We start from the raw sequence: 21,474 nt of genomic DNA on the forward strand, positions 1-21,474 counted from the left end.
CTTGGCATTGTAGTTCCTGACGTTTCGCCAGCAGCTGTGGCTGGCATCTTCAGAGGTGTAGCACCAAAAGACAGAGATCTCTCAGTGTCACAGTGTGGAAAAGACGTTGGCAGGTCATTTATATCTACTCAGGAGGGTTGGGGTTGGGCTGAGTCATCCTGTAAGAGTTTCCCAGGGTGTGGAATGCTAATGGAGGGAGGCTTCACTGTATCCTGAGGAGGTTCTTTTGCATATGGATTGGTGCTTGATGTGCTAATCTTCTCTGCAGGGCTATTGTTGGGTATAGAGTGTTTTGTTAGCCTGGTGTTTTTCAGGACTGGAAACCATGCTCTATTCATTCTTAAAGTCTCTTCTTTCCTGTTGAAATTGTGCTTATGCTTGTGAATTTTAATGGCTTCCCTGTGCAGTCTGACAAAGTAGTCGGAAGTGTTGTCAAGTATTTTAGTGTCCTGGAATAGGATACTGTGTCCTGTTCGGTTGTTCGCAAACAAGCCGTTCGTGAGGCACCACTTTAAACAAACAAGTGGTCGCCGCAAGCCGCGTTCGTCTGCTGTTCGTGAAGCCAGACAGTCGGACACCTTCAATCAATTCCTTTGGCAACGGAGGCAGGGACTGCCTGAACTTTGGAGTGGGAGAGAGCTGTTGCTAGCCTTTTGGGAGAGAGACAGGGAGAGTGCATTGGAGCTTGAATTTTTTGTGTGTGTGATGAGATAGGGATCTATCTCCTCTGGTTCCAGGGCTGCTGCCAGGCCCTGGGGCCAAGCTCAGTGGGCACCTCGGCTGAGGGCTCACACTGATTACTATCAGTGTCTGATCTGGTCGGGTTTCTGGGAGTGCTGGGCTAGTGCTGTACCCCCTCCCTCTGGTTCCAGGGCTGCTGCCAGGCCCTGGGGCCAAGCTCAGTGGGCACCTTGGCTGAGGGCTCACATTATCATCAGTGCCTGATCTGGTCAGGTCTCTGGGAGTGCTGGGCTAGTGCTTTACCACCTCCCTCTCGTTCCAGGGCTGCTGCCTGGCTCTGGGGCCAAGCTCAGTGGGCACCTCGCCTGAGGGCTCTCCTTCTCATTCCTCCTTGATTCTTGTTTGCTGGCACAATGAGGCTTCGGGCGGGGGCCAAGGGTGATCGTGGGGGGAAGTGCAAAGATTGTCCTGGTTGCCACATAGGAAGCAGTACTGGGCAGGGCTCGGGGGCAGCAGAACTTCCTGATCCCCAAGATTCAGCTGTGGGGGCTTGGGAGGAGGCCAAAGAGCTCTTGCTGCCAGAGGAAGAGGATCTCCTTAAACTTTTTGAGGAGGAGGAGGAGGGCCAGGGGTCCATGGAGGAATGGTTGGGGTTCGATGAAACATCCATCCTGTCCCCATCCCAAAATCTTGGTGCTGTCCCTGCCTGCAGTCCACCCCTCACTCTTCTAGCACCAGCTTTGCAGCTTGGCCTTCGTTCTCCTTCCCCTGGAACAGTTAGTGGGCCAGGTTTCAAGCTCTCCGTATGGATCCACTTTCAGACCCTTCTGAATGACCCCTGTGTGGTGCAGTGCCGTGCCTGCAGTGGCCTGGTGCACAGGGGCAATGACCCAAAGCACCTGTCGTCGATGGTCCTGAGTAGGTACCTGAAGACACACCACCCAAGCCTGTGGTCCCCATCCTCGGCCAGCGAAGTATCCGGTGGGGGGAGAAAGAGGACTACCAGGGATCAGTGGGAGGGTCACCAGAATCCACCCCAAGCAAGAAGCCTTGCCCTGAGACTGCTGGTGGTGGGAGTGGAATGGTCAGGCAGGCCGCCCTTGTGCAGGTTGTTCCCTCAGGGTCAGGGACAGTGCCGCTGAAAAGGGTGAGGTCAAGGGCTCAGGAGGTGGGCATTTGCATTGTGGCAGAGACTATTGCCCTACAAGGATTCCCCCTATCCATTGTGGAGGGCGTGGGCTTACGCAGGCTGCTTCAGCATTTTGCCCCATGGTTCTCCATGCCGTCACGGCGCACCATTGGCCGTCGAGTCCTGTCTGCCCTCTACAGTTTCCCAGAGTGTGGAATGCTAATGGGGGGAGCATTCCACTCCCTGGGAAACTCTTACAGGATTACTCAGCCCAAACCCACCTTCCTGAGTAGATATAAATTATCTGGTAACATCTTCTCCACACATTGACACTGAGAGACTTCTGTCTTTTGGTGCTACACCTCTGAAGATACCAGTCACAGCTGCCGGCGAAACGTCAGGAACTACAATGCCAAAACCACGGCTATACAGCCCAGAAAATCTACAACAACTAATGTTCTCCGGCCGTGAAAGCCTTCAACAATATACCTTAAGTTTGTTTATCCAGCAATTAGGTGACCAGTTCCTTATAAGTCTTTCTGTAGTCATATATTTATATTTATATTTATATTTATATTTATATTTATATTTATATTTATATTTATATTTATATTTATATTTATATTTATATTTATATTTATATTTATATTTATATTTATATATATTATATATAGGAAGGGAGTGTGAGAGAGAGAGTAATTGGTATCGTGCTCCTATTTTCTAGATGGCTACCCCAAGAATGAAATTGTGTACAAATGGAAGAAATCTTCTGTTGAAGTGGCGGATCCAGAATACTGGAGATTGTATCAATTTGCATTTGTAGGTTTAAGAAATACAACCGATATCTCTCATACTCAGTCTGGTAAGGAATAACCTGGAATTTCCTTCCATATATTTAAGATAGATTATCTTTGTTATGCGTATTTCCAGACATATGCCCCCAGAGTATTTTAGCACATTTGAAATTGTGCAATGAAAATGCAATTGCAGTGACTTTATTTTTTTAGAAATGGAATGTGTGCATGTTTGATCATAGGTCATTTCTCCAGTAGCAATTTTCATCCACAGTAAGGTATCATTTGGGGAGTGAAGGCAAAATGAAATGTGTAGCAGAAAGTAACTTGCATGGTATAATTGATTGTGGAATTCTTTTCTTGTAGGGGATTATGTTGTCATGACGATCTTCTTTGATCTGAGCAGACGCATGGGATATTTTACGATTCAAACATACATTCCTTGCATACTGACTGTTGTTCTTTCCTGGGTGTCGTTTTGGATTAATAAAGATGCAGTGCCTGCAAGGACATCCTTAGGTACCTGTGATCTCCCAGCTCACCTGTACTTCAGTGTTCACACACCTGTAGAAAGGAGCACCAGAAAGAAGAAAATAAACCAGGGGTGTATATCCTAAGCAACAGCAATTCCCTTCGAAGCCCATTAACTTCAGCAGGCTTAGAAAGCTGTAACTCTGCTTAGGGTTGCACTACCAAAGTCTCACAGCCAAGCTACAAGTGATGAATGACACAGGTTGGACACTTGTCAGCTTCCCTCAAGTTTTGGTGGGAAATGTAGGCAGCTTGGCGGAATGTTGGACAAGTGACAGTTGAAAAGTCCATTGGACAGCAGTCAGAGAGCCAAGCTGCAAGACCAGGATGCCTACATTTCCCATCAAAACTTGAGGGAATCTGACAAGTGTCCAACCTGTGTCAGGCATCACTTGTAGCTTGGCCCTCAGCAGCCTGAACATTTTCAGATTGCCTTACATCTTCTTCAAGTAGCACAAAAATGGCAGTAGTATGGAACACACCAGAGATAACATGAATCCACCACCTGCAGGCCTTCAGCACGACAGTGTGAAATTATTTCTCAGTATGTTGCTTTATGGAAGTTGTTCCTATTCAGCCATCCATTTTTTTTTCTTAATCAAAAGTCCACATCAACAGATACAGAAGTTTTAACCGTTCCCCTTGGTTGGCTGTAGCCGAATATGTGCAGCAGCAGAATAACTGCTGTTTGAAAAATGAAACCCTATGGGCACTATTCCATCTAGAACACTGTATATACATGAAGTAGTTCCTCAAGCAGCAAGGCTGGTTTTCAGTCATACCCGTATAACCAATTGGGGGAGGCCTGGCGGACACGGCTATGATTGTGAAATCTGCAGAAACGTGCAAGGAGTCACTTCACACAAATGGCTTCCCGCATAGACTGTTATCTGCAGTTTCATTTTCAAGCCACCGCCCTCCTGAACACAAGAGTTAGGTGTAACGCCTGCCATTTAATTCTTGCCGTTTTTATGTACTGAATCCTGTGTCCCGCCCATTACAATTCATTTCAGACTTCTGGCGTACATGGTTGAACTTCAATGGACTGAGAAAGGTTTCACTCTGCTAAGAATGGCACTGTAAATCTGCTCAATTATTTGCTATGGTATTTATACATTGCTTTAAATTATTAGTTAACTTCATCTATCATTCACCTTTCTCACTGAGATTCAAACTTGCAAAGTTATAATACCGCATAATTTCAGCCACAAGAACCTCAAAAGTGGGTTTGTAACAAAAGCACCATAAAATATGAAATCATTTCAAAGCACGCAATGCAAATAATAATCTAATATTAGTGCAGCAGATTATTTTCATATAATTTATTTTATTAGTTTAACATGTTTGTTTGCTGCCTTTCCATCTAAATTGGGCCCTCAAGGTGGCCAACATTAAAAGGGTAAAAAACTTAAAATTTTAATCAATTTAAATGTAAAACATTTAAAATAGTATAAAATAGTATTAAATTAAATCCAGAGGAGTTAGCCGTGTTAGTCTGTAGTAGCAAAATCAAAAAGAGTCCTGTAGCACCTTTAAGACTAACCAATTTTATTGTAGCATAAGCTTTCGAGAACCACAGCTCTCTTCATCAGATGCATCTGACAAAGAGAACGTGATTCTCGAAAGTTTATGCTACAATAAAATTGGTTAGTCTTAAAGGTGCTACTGGACTCTTTTGATTTTATTAAATTAAATAATCTGAAGGCTTGCTGAAGAACAACCATTTTGATATAAGTGTCATTTCCCTAAATACAGCATATAAATAAATATATAACATACATACAGCATTGCCGAATAGGTTTGAAGCGTACATTCAAAATATATTTTAACAATTAAACAAAATTTGGGGGTAAAACGATGTCAACAGTGGCTTGGTTCACAAGGACTGCTGAACCAGGGTGCGGAGTAGCTTGAAAATGCTCACAGTTTGAAGTTGTTTTGCAATCCTGGTTTGGAGAGAAACTGAAGTTTACTGATCCTCATGGGTATGTGGAAGAGTACATCCCTCATTCAGATAATGGTTTTGCATTTTGTCTTGAACAAACCCAATGACTAGCCTTCAGGTTCTTTCCATCCACCCACCTGAGTCAGCAGAGTCCTCAAGGAACTTGCAAAAATAACCCAGTTAAAATACCAAAACACATGGTTAAAAACTATAATACAGCATGCCACCATGGTTCACGGCAACGAGTCCCTCGTAGCTCCATAGAAACGGCCTGTTGCATCTTCTAGCATCTCGGTACTTTAATATTCCTGCAGTTTCTTGTGAGAAAAAACACACCCCTTTCTGTTATTTCTGAACAGGCATTACCACTGTTTTGACAATGACAACGCTGAGTACAATTGCAAGGAAGTCTCTCCCCAAGGTCTCTTATGTAACAGCAATGGACCTTTTTGTCTCTGTGTGTTTCATTTTCGTCTTTGCTGCCTTGATGGAGTATGGCACCTTGCATTATTTCACCAGCAACAAAAAAGGAGCCAAGAAGAATGATAAGAGAGCAAACAGGAAGACTTTGGTAAGTATAAAAGTTGGAACATCACAGAGGTTTTCCTCTTCCTGTTCCTAGTATACAGGCATTGCTGGTGGTGTAAAATTTTAGAGAGTATTTTAACAAATAACACTGCTCTGTGAGAGCTAAGCTACAAGAGACAAATTACATGAGGACATGCACATGAAGGGAGTCTCAATGTTAGCTGGGAAGCTGATTTTTAAAGAAATCGGAAGGCTTTGCCAATTTCCTCTCTCTACAGAGAGGTTTGTTAATTTCCTCTTTGCCTCCTAGAAGGGGAGGTGAAACTGACAGAGCCTTAGGGAGGTGGAGGAAATTAACAAACCCTCTGAGGAGCTATTTCCCCTGGCTCTGTAGAGAGTGGAAAAGCCTTCCGATCTCTTTTGAAACTCAGCTTCTCAGCTAACATTGCGACTCCCTTCACGTGTTCGTCCTCATGTAATTCATCTCTTGTAGCTTGGCTCTGGGTGAGATGTTCCAAACCCTGACTTGGAAATAGTTAACTGATGGTGCCGCAGAAAGGCAGGAGTTCAGCTTATATTTGGAAGGGACTTGGTTTATCTGCTAATGGCTGAATGGTACAATGAGTCAGAGCGGTGGGGCATTTAAAACCAGTGTATACAGAGGTCCAGATTCAGTACTGCACCTGGAAGAACGAGGGGGAATAAGTGTTCTTAAATTAAAAGGTTTTTATTGGATTAATACAGAGAGACCAAATTAAACAGCTATCATGACAATGGGGGGATTTTAAAATGCAAACCCCCAAACCTTTCCCTAATTACTACCTGCCTATTGGGAAAGTGAGAAGGAAACAACCAAAGACTTGCAAGCCTGATCTCGGAGAGGAAGGGGAAAGGATTCCTTGGCAGCCCCGAGGCAGCCCCGGAGCTTGGAAATTGACCAGGCATAGGAAGAGAGCACAGCAAAGCAGGTCTGAGAGAGGCCAACAATGATGCTGGGGTAACGGGAGGAATTCCAAACCAGCTACGAAAATTGGGGCTGAGGGATAATGTTTTATATCTTTTTGCCACGACCTTTTGCAATTATTATTATGCCTAGATATCTGTAGCCCCTCCCCTCACATAATTAACTTAGCTTTAGTCCAGACACATAACACCTTAAGATCATTGAAGTCGCGTGAAGCCATGGAAGAGAAAGTTACAGTGCAATCCTAAGCAGAATAGTAAAGAGTCCAGTAGCACCTTTAAGACTAACTTTATTGTAGCATAAGCTTTCGAGAGCCAGAGCTCTCTTCGTCAGATGCATCAGAAGAGAGCTGTGGCTCTTGAAAGCTTATGCTACAATAAAGTTAGTCTTAAAGGTGCTACTGGACTCTTTACTATTTTGCTACTACAGACTAACACGGCTAACTCCTCTGATCCTAAGCAGAGTTACTCCAGTCTAAGCCTATTGATTTCAGTGGACTTAGACTGGAGTAACTCTGCTTAGGGTTGTGCTGTTAAAGTGCAACTGGATTTGATAAAAACTAGGTCCCCAAGAAACCGAGAATATGAGAAATAATGGGATTTTTTACTGAACTAATTGATCTTTTTAAGCCTTTCCTGTTAACAGCAAAGCCTGTAGGGCAGGGCATACCTAACAGAAACAACTGGTAAGATTCTGACTGCAAGACACTAAAAAGATCAATTAGGGGCCTTTGTAGACAATTTAAAAAATTGAACAAAACAGAGGTATTTTGAAGCTGAAAAAAGGATATAAAAAATTATTGAAATTTAAGAAGTTTGCAGCATGGAAAAGCAACTAGGAATGTTTATTCTGGGCTGTAAAAACAAAAAATGAAAAAAAAATTCTGGACTCTAATAGCAAAAGGATTAAACTCAAGGTTCCCAGTACCTTGACACATTTCTGCAGATGTTTGGGAAGCTTTTTTAACTTCTGTCTTTGCAAATAGAAATAGAGAGATACCAGATGGCAGACCGAAGCAGCCACTGGGCACGAAGGAATGACCCTCTGTAATGGCCAGTGAGGTCAGGATCTTAATCAAGCAACAAAAAGAAAGAAAGAAAAGCACTTGGCCCTGACCTAATGCCAGTGGAATTATTTAAAATTGACCCAGATTGGTGGGCACAGATTCTGGCTTTAGTTTTTACTGACGTAAATAAGACGGGAATTATGCCCGAAGTCTGGTGTGATAATCTTCCCGATCTATAAAAAGGGGGATCCAATGGACCTGGTGAATTATCATCCAATAAGTTTGTTATCCATCACAGGAAAACTTTATGCTGCAATGCTTTTCAAAAAGTTTAGATCCCGGGTCAAAGGGAATAATGTTCTGGGGAATTAACAGACTGGTTTTAGGAAAAGAGCAAGTGCCATCGATCATTGCCACACACTCCAGTACAAATAGACACACTCTGGAGAAGGCATGCTGATAACTGCCTTCATGGATCTTAAACCAGCATTTGACACAATCTCCAGGCCCCGCTTATGGGGAAAGCTGAAGAAGTACGGCACTGAATCATGTCTCCTTTACCTAATACAACAACTGTAAAGCTATCCTACTGCCCAAGTTAGATGTGGAGATTCAGGGCAGCTGTCTGAGCCATTTACCTTAGAAAAAGGCATCAAGCAGGGGTGTATTCTTGCGCCCCTGCTGTTTAACTTATATATAAATGATCTTCTGTCCCCTGAGAAATGCTTGCCTTCTTCCATAAATAGCTATGTGTGAAATCCTTTTGTATGCTGACGATGCAGTGATAATGTCCAGATCAGTTGTGGGACTCCACAAATTGATTAAAAACTTCGAGTACTACTGTCACCACGAAGGCTTGTCTATTAAAGTAGTGAAATCCAAGTAGTGAAATCCGAGGTATTTAGTAAAAGGAAAAGGGGGGGAAATCTTCAGATGGTATATAGCAGGCCAATCTATGGAACAGGTTAACCAGTTTAAATACCTGGCAATCCATTTTGAAGCATTCCTTGTGTGGAAAACACATTTGGATTTGGTGAGGAATACTGCCTTGAGAGCAGGGAGGACAGCTGTAAAATATTTTTATACAGCAGGAGGCGAATTTGTGCCCTCGGCCTTAAAGGTATATAATGCCAAGCTTCTAAATCAATTTTTATATGGTGCAGAAATCTGAATTCAGGCCGCTTCTGAGAGGGTGGATTACGTTCAGTATGATTTTTTTCCGAAGCTGCCTGACATTTTAACAGAATCTATATATTGTTGGATATATTTTTAAAAGTTTTGTTGCTTTCGTTATGTAAACTGAAAAATAATGTTTTACATTTTAATCCAATCCAAGTAGGTAAAATAGTAATGTGATAAGTAAATGAATATTGGACTCTCTGAGATCTCTTTTTGACTCTGCCTTCTCTTAAAGTGATTACATATGCCTCAACTTGAAAGTGTTCTTTTTTGGCTGTAGCACAAGCCCCCTGAAACAACTTCCCTGGAGATGATAGCAGCATCCTACACTGGGCTGCATTCAGAAGCACTGAAAACATTTTTGTTTCAAAGCATATTTAATAGAGGATTCCGCCCCCCCCCCCGGCTGTTGGCAGTGCTCTGGGCAAGTTGTCTGTGTCCAGGGCTTTTTTTCTGGGGAAAGTGGTGGTGAAACTCAGTGGGTAGCCCTCGGAGAAAATGGTCACATGGCTGGTGGCCCCGCCCCCTGATCTCCAGACAGAGGGGAGTTTCGATTGCCATCCACGCCGCTGGAGCGGCGTGGAGGGCATTCTCAACTCCCCTCTATCTGGAGATCAGGGGGCGGGGCCACCGGCCATGTGACCATTTTCAAGAGGTGCCGCAACTCCAGCTGAAAAGAAGCCCTGTCTGTGTCTAAATTTTTATCATCCTCCTGTGTTTCGTACTAGTTTGCACTGCTTTTGCAAACATCCTTTTCCTGCTGCAGGCAGTGGGCAAGATAGGGTGTAAGTATTTTAATGAATTAATCCATATAGAATCAGAGTATTATTCCAAAGATCAATGTCAAACACTCCTCAATTCTTGAATTTGCTTTTTGTTAGGATAACAATACCATCTGCTCATGTAAACAACAAGCAAAAACATTCACAAATCAGCATTCTGCTTCATGCTAAATCTAGTAGTGGGGGAGACAACGCTGGCATTTATCAATCATTTCTAGCTATTTGTGACCTTGTGATCAATGTCAAAACACATGTGAAATGTATTTTATTAACAACATGTAGTTGTATTCTATCACTTGGACTTTATGTACTTTATGTACTCAGAGACGTTTATTGGTGTGTTGACTAGTCTCTGGCAGCCAAGCAGACAAGAGATGGCTTACTCAGTCTTACGGCTTACGGCTTTTCCCTCAAGAAACTTATAGTCCTAAATTAGAAAGAAAATACTCTGTTATCTAGGCACGCTTGGAAGGTTGGAGCCCTCAGCATTAGAACAGATGGGGGGGGGCAGGGACATTTAGGGGGCAAGGCATATCTAGAGCCCAGTTGTATTTGGAGGCCTTGGGGCAGAGCCAAGAGGTGTGTAGAACTCCGTTTCAAAGCTGCCTATTCCTCTAAGCATCACAGCTTTATAAAAAAAAACATGTTGGGACAACTCTAGATCCAGCATGTTCATTCCTCCTTAACCATTTTTCACAACCTGGCAAAACATTGACCCTTATATGCGCACAACATGCAAACCAGTGGCTAGCTCTGTACATTTAAGACTCCCAATGAAATGCATCTTCCGCCTGGTCCTTTTGCCTGCCGCTTACCTGCTGTGTTACACTCCTGAAATCCTGATTTCACAACTGATGGGATAGACAACTGGCTCAGGTGATGGACTGGAACTGCTGCATCTCCACCTTGATCAATTTGCACACCTGGAGCAAATATCCCGGGGTTGCAACTCTTGGAGAAGATGGTTTTGGAATGCCCCCCCCCCCCATGACACTTACCTGGTGCCTGTCTTCTTACTTGAATCTGGGCATCGGGCTTAAACGTTCCTTTTTACCTTGGCTTTTAACTAAGGGGTTTTCTTTCAAATGTTTTACTGTCTGCTGCTCATCCAAGAAACATTTGATCTACAGCATTTGAGTCTCCTTAGTGTATGTTTTATGCTGTTATGTCTTGTTTCGTTTCAGTGGCATTGACAGTTTTAATGGCTGTGTTTTGATGGTTTTGTTTTTAGTGGCTGGGTTTTTGTCTGCCTGCCTTCCTGTTTTAGGAAACTTGCCATGCAGCCTTTCCAGGAACCAGCTGAGGTGGCTTACAAAATAAAAATAATAAAAATAAAACATTAAAAGATATTAATTGAAACCTAGCATTAGGGGGAACCCAGCCCAGCATAAAAACATGGCCCACAGAAAGCTTAAAATAACAGTTTCCAGACTAAAATAGGGTTTTAAAAAATCAACCCCTTAATTAAAAGCCTGGGTGAACAGAAACATTTTGGCCTGGCACCTGAATGAATGCAATGTAGGTGCCAGGCGAGCCTCAAGAAGGAAAAGCATACCAAAAGTGAGCTGCCACTACTGAAAATCCCCGTCTGTGGTTGCCACCTATCTCACCTCTGAAGGCAGGGGCACAGAGACCAGGGCTTGTGGGCAGATCTTAACTGGTGGACCATTGTAATGGTTTTATTTTAAGCCACCTCAAGTAGGTCTATGGAGAAGTGGCATATATATTTTCTACATAAATAATGTAAGTGTTCATGGGGACCCATTGCACATTCATTGCTTTGTTTTTACCTTCTGCTCAAAGTCTTTATTCTCAATGGCCCAATTTGGGCAGTGCTGGTTGAAGCTGCCTTATACTCTTAACGAAAGCATTGTGGTGAGGCAGTTTTGGAGAGGTTGTTTCTATTCCTTGCTAAGAATTCAGCAAAAGATTATTGCTGGGCTTTCACCTTGGAATCTGAAGCTATGGAAGTTTAGTAGAAAAAGTAGAAAAATGGTTATTGTATGCTTATTGGAGGTTTTTAAAAAAAAAAGAAAAGAAAAGAGCTGATATCAAGATACAGATTTTTATCTGCCAATCTTTGGTCTTCCCTTCCTCTTTAGCTATAGAGTATACTTGCTTCGTCTATCACCCTAATTGTTTTGACATCACAGACAAATTTTACATGTCACGAGATATCTAGTTGCTGAACTGTAGTAATTTTATTTGTCTTTGGGGACAACAACTTGTCTATACCACTGTCTGAGCTGTTAACAGCTACTTTCTCACTTCTGTGAGTTCAGACTTCTAAAAAGACTCGCACACCAGTAACATAATAAAATTTTTTAATAACCCCTAAAGGACAAACATACTAATATATTAATGTGCAGCATATAAATAGAAAATAGATACATTTAGTCATCTATAAATAAATAAGATGTCACTCCTTGTTACTACAAGCTGGAGATTTTTAAAAAGTTCCTGAGCACTATAGCAGAATGAGGGGAGTCTTAAAATGGACCACAGATAATGTTCTCAAACAGAGTGATAAGAAGTGATGAATTAGGACAGAGCAACATCTGAGATTAAATTCACTGTACATGTCATTAGCCTCCCAGTGCTGAAACAAGCATTTAAAGTAAACAGTTCACCAAATTTGCAATTTCCGGATTATTTGCTGTCAGAGTTGAAAATAATGGGAGGTATGTTATCACTCTACTCTGATGAGGGTAGCGCCTACATCCAGCAGAAGGAGTCTACTGGCAAACGAAGGCTTCCTGCTGGCTGAATGAAGTAGTAGGTTACACCTCGATTATTATGATTGCCACAGTAAACGTTGGTTGTTTCTAGGGTTGCCCTTTGTCTGTTGCTTGACATGCTAGTTCTCTATGGGCAAGGGGTTTGGTGGGGATAAAGAAGCATTCAATTATGTGAGCCTCTGCCTTCAGTGTGAAGTGGTATAGCCCTGACACAAGTTTTATCAAGGGTACTCATTCATATAAACTAATTTTGACCCAAACAGACCATGTTCTTTGATACAGGTATTGTAACTAGTCTGAAAAGAAAAAAGGCTGCATTCAGAAATAATGAGATAAGGTTATTAATGCTTTCTATTTTGAGTGCCATCTTGCTGATACTTTCTGTTTCAGTTCCATGAAAGCAGTAAGAGGACAGAGAAGAGAGAGTCATTCAGCAGTGTGTACCTGATAGGGATGTTGTCAAACCAGAAGAGTTCACCAGGGTTCTTGCCAAGCATAATGATCTGGATGGGAGTTTTTGTGTATATTTCCCACTACAATAATTATTAAACCATTTCAAGTTTAGGCAAGGATTTTGGATTCTAAAAAAGATAATTGTATATGTGGAAATCACCGGGTGACCAATACAGGAACAAAGACTACATAATTGGAAGCAGAAGATGGAGAAGCTTTCTCTCTACTAAAGCTGATTGTGATACAGACCATGAGTTGCTAATATCAAAAAATTAGAATAAAGCTGAAGAGAAACACTAAAAGACTCATAGTACCAAAATACAATATAAATAATATTCCTGAAGAATGTAAAGACCATGTAAAGAACAGATTTGCAATTCTAAGTTTAATTGGTCATTAGCCAGAAGAATTATGGGCTGAAACCAGAGATATTATCAAGAAAGAATGTGCAAAGACTATTCCTGTAGCCAAAAGAAAGGAGGAGCCTAAATGGATGACTGAGGAAACTTTTAAAATTGCTAAAGATAGATGAGAAGCAAAAGCAGAAGGTGACAGAAATAGGATCAAAATTCTAAATGCAGCTTTTCAGCGACTTGCAGGCAGAGACAAAGAAATCTATTATAATAACCAGTGGAAGTAAATGGAAGACAACAACAAAAAAGGAAGAACAAGAGATCTGTTCCAAAAGATCCGAGAAATAAAGAGAAATTCAGGCCACAGGTTAGGATGGTGAAAGATCAACATGGAAATACAGTATCTGATCAGGACAAAATAAAGGAAAGATGGAAACAATACCCTGAAGAACTATACAGAAGATGACAGATTCCTTAGAAGAAGAATCTTTTGATGAAGAACCAGAAATTCTAGAAAGTGAAGTAAATGCTGCACTCAAAGCAATCGGGAAAAACAAAGCATCTGAAGTAGATGCTTGAAATAGAGCTATTTCAAGCTACAGATATTTGGTCCATCAAAATCTTACCAAAAATCTGTCAACAAATCTGGAAAACAAAACACTGGCCCACAGACTTGAAATGCTCAGTCTACCTTCCAATTCCAAAAAAGGGAATGCAAAAAAGTGCAGCAACTATCAGACTATCACGTTAATTTCCCATGCAAGCAAAGTGATGGTCAAAATTCTGCAGCAGACTCTTACAATATATTGAACAAGAAATGCCAGGTGTTCAAGCTGGATTCAGAAAAGGAAGAGGCACTAGAGATCACACTGCAAATTTACGATGGCTAATGGAACATAACAGGGAATTTCAGAAGAAAATCAGCCTGTATTTTATAGATTATAGCAAAGTTTTTGACTTTGTGGATCATCAAAAGCTATGGAGAATTTTAAAAGAAAAGGGGTTGCAACAACATCTGATTATTTTGATGCGCAACCTGTACTCTGGACAAGAGGCTACTGTCAGGATAGAATATGGGGAAATGGTTTCCAATTGGCAAAGATGTCAGACAAGGATGCATATTATCTCTCTATCTGTTCAACCTCTATGCAAAGCATATCATAAGGAAAGCAGGATTAGATCTAGAAGAAAGTGGAGTGAAAATTGGTGGAAGGAACATTAACAATTTAAGATATGCAGATATGCACATTACTGGCAGAAAACAGCAAAGACTTGAAACAACTATTGATGAAGGTTAAAGGAGAAAGTGCCAAAGCAGGATTACAGCTGAACTTCAAGAAGACAGACGTAATGAGTGACTACTGAGGAATTACAGAATTTTAAAGTTAACAATGAGGAAATTGAAATTGTCCAAGATTTTCTATTCCTTGGCTCAATCATCAACCCAAAGGGAGACTGCAATGAAGAAATCAGAATAGTGAGACTTGGAAAAGCAGCTGTGAGGGAACTAGAAAAGATTCTTAAAGATAAAGATGTCTCTCCGGGGACCAAGATCAAGATAATCCAAACGATGGTATTCCCCATTGCCATGTATGGATGTGCAAGTTGGACAGTGAAGAAAGCTGACAGAAAAAAAGAATGGATTCATTTGAAATGTGGATGGCCAAAAAGACAAATAAGTGGGTACTAGATCAAATCAAGCCTGAATTCTCCCTAGAAGCTAAAATGACAAAACTGAGGGTACCGTACTTTGGTCACATGATGAGAAGACAAGATTCTCAGGAAGAAATAATGCTAGGAAAAGTGCAAGGCAGGAACAGAGGAAGACCTAAAACGAGATGGCAGGATCTGAGCAAGTCTGTTAAAGATAGGATGTTTCGGAGGTCTTTCATTCATAGGGTCAACATAGGTCAGAGGTGACTTGATGGCACATAACACACACACATTTACATGAGGTATTTTATTCTCTTGTGCTGTGCCTTGTTAGGCAGCCATGCTTATTCTTCAAGTGTCCTGGGGAAAACAACCTGGTTTTTTTAAAAAAGCAACAATGACTAATAGGTGGGAAGGGGAGCTATTCCTTGCTTGAGGTAAAAGAAATACGTTGAACTGGTCTTATATTATACTGCTGATAAAATAAAATGGAGGAGAATTAAGTATAAAGAACAGCTATAAAAAGCAAATAGAAATATCTTAAATATGATCAGCATGAGAGAATGATACAAACTTTACCCAGTACCAAGTGAGTTTGCTGTTGTAGTGGGTTGGATCTTCCCCTTTTGTGTTCAGTCTCTTCTAATTCCCCTCCTGATGGTGGAGAGTGCCCTTAAGTCATAGCTGACTTATGCTGACCCCTACTGGGGTTTTCATGGGAAGAGACTAACAGAGTTGGTTTGCCATTGCCTGCCTCTGCAGCCCTAGTCTTCGATGGAGGTCTCACATCCAATTACTAACCAAGGCTGACCCTGCTTAGCTTCAGAGATGAGACAAGATCAGACTCTCCTGGGCTATCTAGGTGAAAGCAATTCCCGTCCTAACTATAACCATATGGCTTTTGTCTGTGTGAATCTCACAATTCCCAGCATAGCCTTTTTGGTGGTAAGAAGGGACGTTCTATCCTCCCTCTTTGGCAGATGGAAAAGCTGACGTGATTCAATCTAATGTTTGTATGAAACTACAAAATGAAACTAACCATAACCAGGTGGCAGGCAAAGTTATCAGGAAACTTGGAGAGGGGAAAAAAACACTTCATGTTTTTCTGGGGACGTCTAGTTAAAAGAGCAGCTTAACAGATACATGCCTGGAAATGTTGACGTCAATTGCTTTAAGACCCAGGTAGATTGCATAGATAACAATGTTACAGTTTATTGACATGGGCATTCTTTTACACGTGGCTATGTAAGCATCCTACTCAGCTTTGCTCCCAAATATTTTTAATGCTTACAATTCCATTAAAGGAATTAGATTTTTTCAGCCAAAAAGATATAATTGTTTACTAACCAAAATGTCAAAAACAAGCTCTATTAGGAACTTTTATTTCTTTATATGATGAGGAATTATCTGCCTGCTTTATTATAATGTGCATAAATGTTGCATTTTAGCAACATTGCAGATGGTAATTGGCTCAATTAGATCCTAAATGTTATCGAGAATGCTGAAAAAGCAGCTTGTGCTGTAAGACCTATTTAAAATTTAATCATACAATTTCAGCAACTTTTGTGGAAGCTTTTGAGTAATTCCATGAGCTACTGCGAACGGTACCCTTTTAGCTCCATTACAAGAACTCAAGTAGGCTTCAGTTATCTGAGGTGCAGCCACCATGTTGGGAAAATCAAATACCCATCCTTTGGCCAAGGTAGATTCTTGGGTCTAATAACCCTGAAAGTACATGGCCGTTTATGCTAGTTCTTTGCATGTATATTACAGTATGTTCACAGGTTCTGGGCTTGGTGCCACTCCTTTCCAATATGTGATCTCGTATGGCATGTATTCATGAAATTTTAACCAGTGTATGTCCAAGCCTCAAGTGTCAGAAGTAATTCTGCTTTACATAATGAAATTGGACTCTTTGGAACACCTAGTGACTGAAGTTTTTGTGAGCAAGGTCCTTGCTCCTCCCTCATCTTCAGCTTCTCTTCCCATTTTCCCTCAACCCCTACTAGAACTGCATATACATTCAGTCAAATAATTCAGGCTGTCATGGTGTTCTTCCTTAGATGTTTACATTTAGGAACCATATTGCCATCACAAAGAATCCCGAACCACTGCATAATCCATGTTAAGAGGACTGCATTGCCAATTGATTGTAAAAATATGGGGATATTTTGATGGAAGAAGCAGGTATTTACAAAAATCAGTAGGATTTGGAATCAGATCTTTTGTCATATTTTAAAAAACTTGAGTCTGAATTGTTAACAGGTTAGTTACGTCTAGTTTTATTAAACAATGAAATAGACATGTCCATTGGTTTCAGTAGGAGACACATTTCCACAGGAGTAATTTCCCTTACCCACCTGAGAGGAAATTCTCAGGGATTATACACCTCATCCGAGGGATCCTTCCTACCAGACTGTAGCAGAAATTTTCCTTGTCTGAGAGGCAATTTAATTTTTCCTTTATAGAATGGTCACTGGAAAATGTATGCGTGAGTTTCTTCCTCCTTTCCTGAGATGCTCAAGTGATATTCGGGGAGAGTCTCTTTTTTCTTGCTGTTGACCCCTGCCTCCCAAATAGTACAGCAGAGGGAAGCTAAACCCTGAATCCCTGCATCTTACTGCAATATCTTCCAGTACTTTCAGCAGTTTTTTCACAGCCCACTTCTAATACTGCAAGCCAGCCAGAATGGGAAAATAGCAGTGAAGAAAGGCATAGGAGGGTGGCAGGGTCAAGTTCCTTCATTCATGCACTTAAGGGAGAACAGAGTGAATTCCACACTGCCTACTGGAGGAAGATAAGTGTGAATTGCCCTGAACTGGACTAGGGAAAAAAGGGCGACCTGTGGTGTGGTGCAGGAGGGGTGTGTATGTTCCATCTCCTCAGTGGTGCAGTGCCTGCTTTTTCCTTCTCTCTCTTGCAAAGCTGGCTGGCTCCCCCACCCCCAATTATCTGCCAATATGCATATTTAAATCCACCAAAAAAAAAAAAAGCAAGCTCCCTTTGCCCCATGAATTGTGAGTGCGGAGCAACTGCAAAGAGCAAGGGAGGGAAAGTGGAGGAGAGCAGCCGGCCAGCCCTGGAGAGAATCCTACCCCTAGTAATTCTCCCCGGCAGAGAATGGCCATTCTTTGTTAGACTACACTTCCCAGGGACACTTGCGGGAACCACCCAACACGTGATGGACACGTGCTGGGTGTCTCGTGTAGTTTAGCTCTAGGATATGGGAGACCCAGATCTGAATTCTTACTCTGCCATGGATGCTTCGTGGGTGTCCTTGGCTAATCACACACACACAGCCTAATTTACCTCCCTGGGCTGTTGTGAAAATAAAATGAGGAAGAAAATGATCTCATCCATTTGGGAGAGAAAGGTGGGATATAAATAAAGTAAATAAATTAAATCAGATGGCCCAGGAAGGTCACCATTGTCTGCTCTTACTAGCTTTCTTGGGCCTTAGGTGGAAGTTTTTCACATAATCTTTCTGGTTCTTTTCCTTCCCCAGTGGCCAAAATGATAAGAAACCTTTCTGAGGCAATGTTTAATTTGTTCATGGCTCAAAGGGATGAGTGACTCAATGAGGTTATCTGGAGGACACTTCTGGTTTCCTCACACCAGTCAGCCTTTGAATCTCTAAGAGGCTGAAAATAACTTGGATACGAAAATCCAAGATTTCCCACTAGATCTGATAATGTGCTGAAGAAACTATATAGGGGGTTATAAAGTGCAAGAGGTCAAAACTCTCCTTTCTGAAGACTCCGGTCAAGTATTTTCAATTGACCGGATTATTTCATCATCATTAGTTTTAGGTGGGTAGCCCTGTTGATCTGCAGGAGAACAGTAGGATCTGAGTCCAGTGGCACCTTAGAGACCAACAAGGTCTTCAGAGTGTAAGCTTTTGAGGGTCACAACTCCCTTCTTTGTGACAATCTTGTTGGTCTCTAAGGCACCACTGGACTCAAATCCTTTTGTTCATCATCATTACCATCTCTTTAAAGAGTGTTGTTCCTGCCAATCATAAAAGCAGAAAAACCAAGGCACCCACAGACACAGAATCTCTACAAACTCAGGGTGGGGAAGGGGGAGAATATGACTTTGTAAACTAGCCAAAAGAAAAAAGAGATCCTCCCCAGGCATGCACAGCCTGATGAGGCCTTAATATGCCCTCAAGAGTCAGGGAGTGGTGGTGGGGGGGGGGACAGAGGAGAAGGGGAATGTATTTGTTGAATATATTTAATAAATAAGCCTCTGTCGCAAACCCTTGCCTCACTCTGGCTGAGGCTGACCTTCTCCTACTTTGAGGTAAAATTTTCCTCCCAAAGTGTATGAAGCTGTTTACTGGGCTGTGAAACCTTCAGTGGCATGTTTGTGTTTGTAGCTTTAACTTTCTTTACTGTCCCACCCTTACAGAACATATAGGTTGTAATGTTACCCAGCCAAGTTTAAGTAGAGAGTGTCAGGTTGGGCATTGCCCTGTGAGGCGCCAGCCTGCCTGACCTTGATATGGGGATGCCGTCAGGGAATATACAGGTTCCTGCTCTGTGGACGGAGGGGAGGGGTCTACACCATCCTCACTCCCTCTCATTCCCCTCGCAGGCCTGCTCCACCTGACAGAGGCCTGGCTGCCTTCCCTTCCTCCTCACCTTCTGCAGCCCCCAGACTCCTGTCCCCTCCTCTCCATCATCTGTCCTCCTCCTCAACTCCACCATCCTCCTACAGAACCCACCACATCCTGTGGGTGGACTTCCCTTATATCCTTTCCCTCATTCCTGGCTCCACCTGCCAGCCACTCCCCTCCTTTGCCCTCTAGCTATGGCCCTGGCTGCCTCAAGCAGCCGCACCTGGGGTAGCTAGTCTGGCTGCATTCCCCTTAGAAATGAAACTGGCACATGAGGCTTATGGAAGTTTAACAGATAACAAATGGTTTGTTCAGAGGTAGAATGGATAGGTAGAAGTGTAGACAGGTACTTAAAAGCGGAAGTAAGTAGGTGGTTTTTGCACAGATTAGTTCACTTGTGTGAGGCACGAGCCCTTGGTAAGATTTAGTTTCTTATGTTTGCTGACTTCAATGAGAGAGGTTAGTGTTATCAGAATTGATTTCTTTAAAATACAGTTCCTCCTTTGTCTCCCCTTCACAGATTAGGTGCTCCAATTTATGCACCCATAGCACTCCTTCCCTTTTACTGGAGTTCCTCTGGGTACTCCACTGAGTTAAAACCCTCTCCAGATACTGGGCATGAATTATATTTATGCCAAAGCTATAACCCTGTTCCTTTGGCTAAAGGGGAGACTCCTTTCTACCCACTTTCTGAGGCAACTATAAGTTCCCAGATCTCTTGTCTCTCAGTAAAATTTAGTGCTGCCTGTCCCACTTTAGTGCAAGGACTAGAGTGCTTCATAAACTTGATGTTTTTACTGTAAGGGTACACTTTTCCCTTTCTTCTTCACACAGAGGACTCTCTGGCTGACCCTTTCTGGTCAAATGCCAGGCTCCATCCCCCTTAACTCTTCAATTAGCTCCAACTGTCAACCCTTTGTTCTGTTAGCACCGTCAGCTCATCATTCTAACACCAACTGCTATTCTTTTTGAGGCTAGCTACAGAAGGAGGAAGGTATCTGTCAATCATCCTCTATTCCTGCCGCTGTTTCAAGCCTTTGCCTGCTTCTTGCTGGATGCAGCATTTGGCAAATCCTGACATTTTTATGTCGATTCTGTCACAGCCTCATACACAATAGAAATAAAAATATGATAACAGGAGCGAGAAATCAAGTGTGTGCATGGTGGTGGTGGTCATGTGTGTCCAGTATTTTCATTGGAACGATCTGGCAGTCCCATGCTCAGCCCATAGCAAAGTCCTCAATAAGGTTTGGGGAGGCAGGTAGAAAATAAGGACTTAGCAGTATAGTTCTATGGCTATTTACTCAGAAGTAACTTCTGAGTAAAGTAACTTCCGTGTTATCCGATGGGGATTACTCACAGGTAATCTGTTCTTAGGACAGCAGCCTAGGAGTAGTATGTGCAAGTAATGATTGGAATGTTCTATATCTATCCTTTTCGATCTCACCCATCAAACATGAGCAAAATCTACCCTATCTTTTTGTTTTTAGAATCCACCTGTTCTTGCTGTCCGCTCTGGCTCAACATTAATTCCAATAAACAATATCCATCACTTTCAAGTGCGTGATGACCATTATGGCTATGAGTGCCTTGAAGGTAAAGACTGCACCAGCTTCTTTTGTTGCTTTGACGACTGCCGCACAGGATCATGGCGAGAAGGAAGAATACACATCCGGGTGGCCAAAATTGACTCGTACTCTCGGATCTTCTTTCCCACAGCCTTCACCCTCTTCAACCTTGTTTACTGGATTGGTTACCTTTACATGCAACCAAAATACTACATCAAGTGATGGTTATTTATAAACTCCTTTTGTCCTACATGTCACGTTATGTATTTTAATTTTTTTTGTTAAAATTGTAGTTAATCTAATACCAGCTTTAAGAGATTCCTGTCATTCAAATTGGAAGATAATAATCTGCAAAGATCCCCATTCTCAATTATTTGTAGGATAAACTGAAGTTCAATAGACCTGTGCTCAGGCCTAGTTCCTATATTCCCAAAACTGAGCAGTTACCTCTACTGATTGGTCATTTCCTGTGTCACACTGGAACTGAAGAGACCTCAGCAGGGGATGGAAGAAACTATGACATCATCAAATAGCTCCACTGTTGGTCCTTTC

At 42.1% G+C, this 21,474-nt stretch overlaps 1 protein-coding gene across 1 annotated transcript in view; it reads left to right on the forward strand.

Annotated features, from left to right (window-relative positions):
- Window positions 1–21,144, forward strand: part of GABRG1 (gamma-aminobutyric acid type A receptor subunit gamma1) — an 86,678-nt gene extending 65,534 nt beyond the window's left edge. The window contains exons 7-10 of the mRNA XM_054989662.1: window positions 2,535–2,672; window positions 2,971–3,123; window positions 5,440–5,651; window positions 20,845–21,144. Coding sequence (XP_054845637.1) covers window positions 2,535–2,672; window positions 2,971–3,123; window positions 5,440–5,651; window positions 20,845–21,144 — 803 coding nt within the window. The remainder of the gene's footprint in view (window positions 1–2,534; window positions 2,673–2,970; window positions 3,124–5,439; window positions 5,652–20,844) is intronic.
- The last annotated feature ends 330 nt before the right edge of the window (window positions 21,145–21,474 follow it).

Source organism: Eublepharis macularius, chromosome 10 (genome assembly GCF_028583425.1).
Source record: "Eublepharis macularius isolate TG4126 chromosome 10, MPM_Emac_v1.0, whole genome shotgun sequence".
NCBI lineage: Eukaryota > Metazoa > Chordata > Lepidosauria > Squamata > Eublepharidae > Eublepharis > Eublepharis macularius.